General features: G+C 41.3%; 1 protein-coding gene across 1 annotated transcript; it reads right to left on the bottom strand.

Annotated features, from left to right (window-relative positions):
• Nucleotides 1-743: 743 nt before the first annotated feature.
• Nucleotides 744-1,733, bottom strand: LOC114401748 (transcription factor bHLH149-like). Its single transcript, XM_028364326.1, has one exon. The coding sequence runs from the start codon at nt 1,579-1,581 to the stop codon at nt 976-978; it is 606 nt and encodes a 201-aa protein (XP_028220127.1). The 5' UTR covers nt 1,582-1,733; the 3' UTR covers nt 744-975.
• Between the last annotated feature and the right edge of the window lie 57 nt (nt 1,734-1,790).

Genomic DNA, 1,790 nt, shown 5'->3' on the forward strand with positions numbered 1-1,790 from the left:
AGTGGATCAAATTATATCGCTCCCTTTTATTATGATGCTTTTCATTTTTCACTTTTTAAGCATAAATGAAAATTTCTATTGGTACACGGAATGTATCAAAGTTGATAACATCTGCGCAATACAAATCCCGATAAAAGTGTATACTATTACTCCAAGTTCAAAATGATAAAAGGTGAAACATTCAAAATGATGTTCCAAGTTCAAACTCAAACGATAAAGATAAAAGGCTGAAAGTGATAAAAGGAGGAAGATTAAAACGTAATTTCATTTTTTTTTGTTATTTTAAAAAAATTGAAGTACTTTTTTTTCCTTCCATTTTGTAACAAACCTTGAAATAGTAGTACCACGCAACTGTTGTCCTTTCTAAGAAAATTTACACGGAAATAGGAAGCGTTCTTACATTACTCTAAAATAATAAAAAAAAAAAGAAGCATTCTTACAAACTTCAAAAATCAAAGCGCACTGATTTCATAAATGTGTAAAATTAAACAAAACTAATCGCACAAGATCTTTGTAGACGTTACAATAGTGACTACTCTACGGAAGCATTAATTCACGAAAGGAAAAGTTGGATAGAAACTCTGATAAGAAAGAACAATAATATTGACTTCTGAAAATGATTATTTAAGTCATTTTCAACTTATTTAAACATAATAACAATTTTAAGTGGTCATTATTTTTTTTGTTGTAGATTAAATAATGTATCATGAGTTATTTATTTACGAAGGAAGTAGTCAAGAAAAGAATCAAAGTAGGTATGCATGTTCACATTCAATTAAATATGAAAGGATAAAAAAGAAAAGAAAAAAGAAGGTGGAGGTGATGATAGTGGAACTCAAAAGAAGGAGGAATAAGCAAATGGCATGTACAGTGTACACGATAAAATACATGAATCTGAAAACCAATAAAAACGATATAATAATTAAAAAATAAAATAAGAAAAACACCTGGCGCAATATAGCCTAGGCGCGGGGGTCAACTCAACGTGCCGCCGGCGAGACTTGCCGGCGCGGCGCCGGCGAGTAGTTCGGCGAGAGCCGTCATGGCTCGCACTTGCATCTCCAAGGCGGAGATGTAGTCCGTGGCTTCTTCCAGAAGGTTTGGAAACGAGACCTTCCGGCAACCGGGAACCAACCGGCTGAGGACGCGCGCTTTCTTCTGCACAGCCGGTAACCGGTTCCTCCTCTCTCCGTTGCCAATCCTCGTTCTCTTCAAACAGTTAATGGACGATGCCTCCTTCTTCTTCGCCTTCTTGTGCTGCGTGCGGAGCTTCCTCCAGCGGCTGAGAATCGCGCGGCTCCACCGTGTTCGGCCTCTGGCGGTGGCGGCGAGGACGCGGTCGGCGGTCTCGCGGACCTGGCCGGCGGCTCTAGGCTTGGCCGCCGATGACGCAGTGCGGCGGAGAGCCTCCACGAGGCGGCGGGAGTAGATCCGCTGCTCCTCTTCGGATCTCCACGGGGAGGCGGCAGCCGAATTTTGATCGGCGGCGGCGTGGTCTCCGATTTTTCTGCGCTTCTTGTGATTGGATTCTCGCAACGTGTCGGAATTACTAGAATCTACGCTCGGGTCGAAAGACGCCATAGATGATTGCAATTGAATGATTTGTTCGGTGAGATGAAGAGAGAAGAAATTGAATGAACAATGAAGAACGAAAGAAGAAGTTGATGGTGTTTGAAGCCAAGTGAGGGGAAGAAAATAGAAGAAAAGAAAGAGTTTTAAAGGAGTTCAAAGTCACGGGGAACCACGCGTCCTTTAGTTACTCACATTTATTTTGCGCCTACTGTTTTCTT

The sequence above is a fragment of the Glycine soja genome, chromosome 20, assembly GCF_004193775.1.
Source record: "Glycine soja cultivar W05 chromosome 20, ASM419377v2, whole genome shotgun sequence".
Classification (NCBI taxonomy): domain Eukaryota; kingdom Viridiplantae; phylum Streptophyta; class Magnoliopsida; order Fabales; family Fabaceae; genus Glycine; species Glycine soja.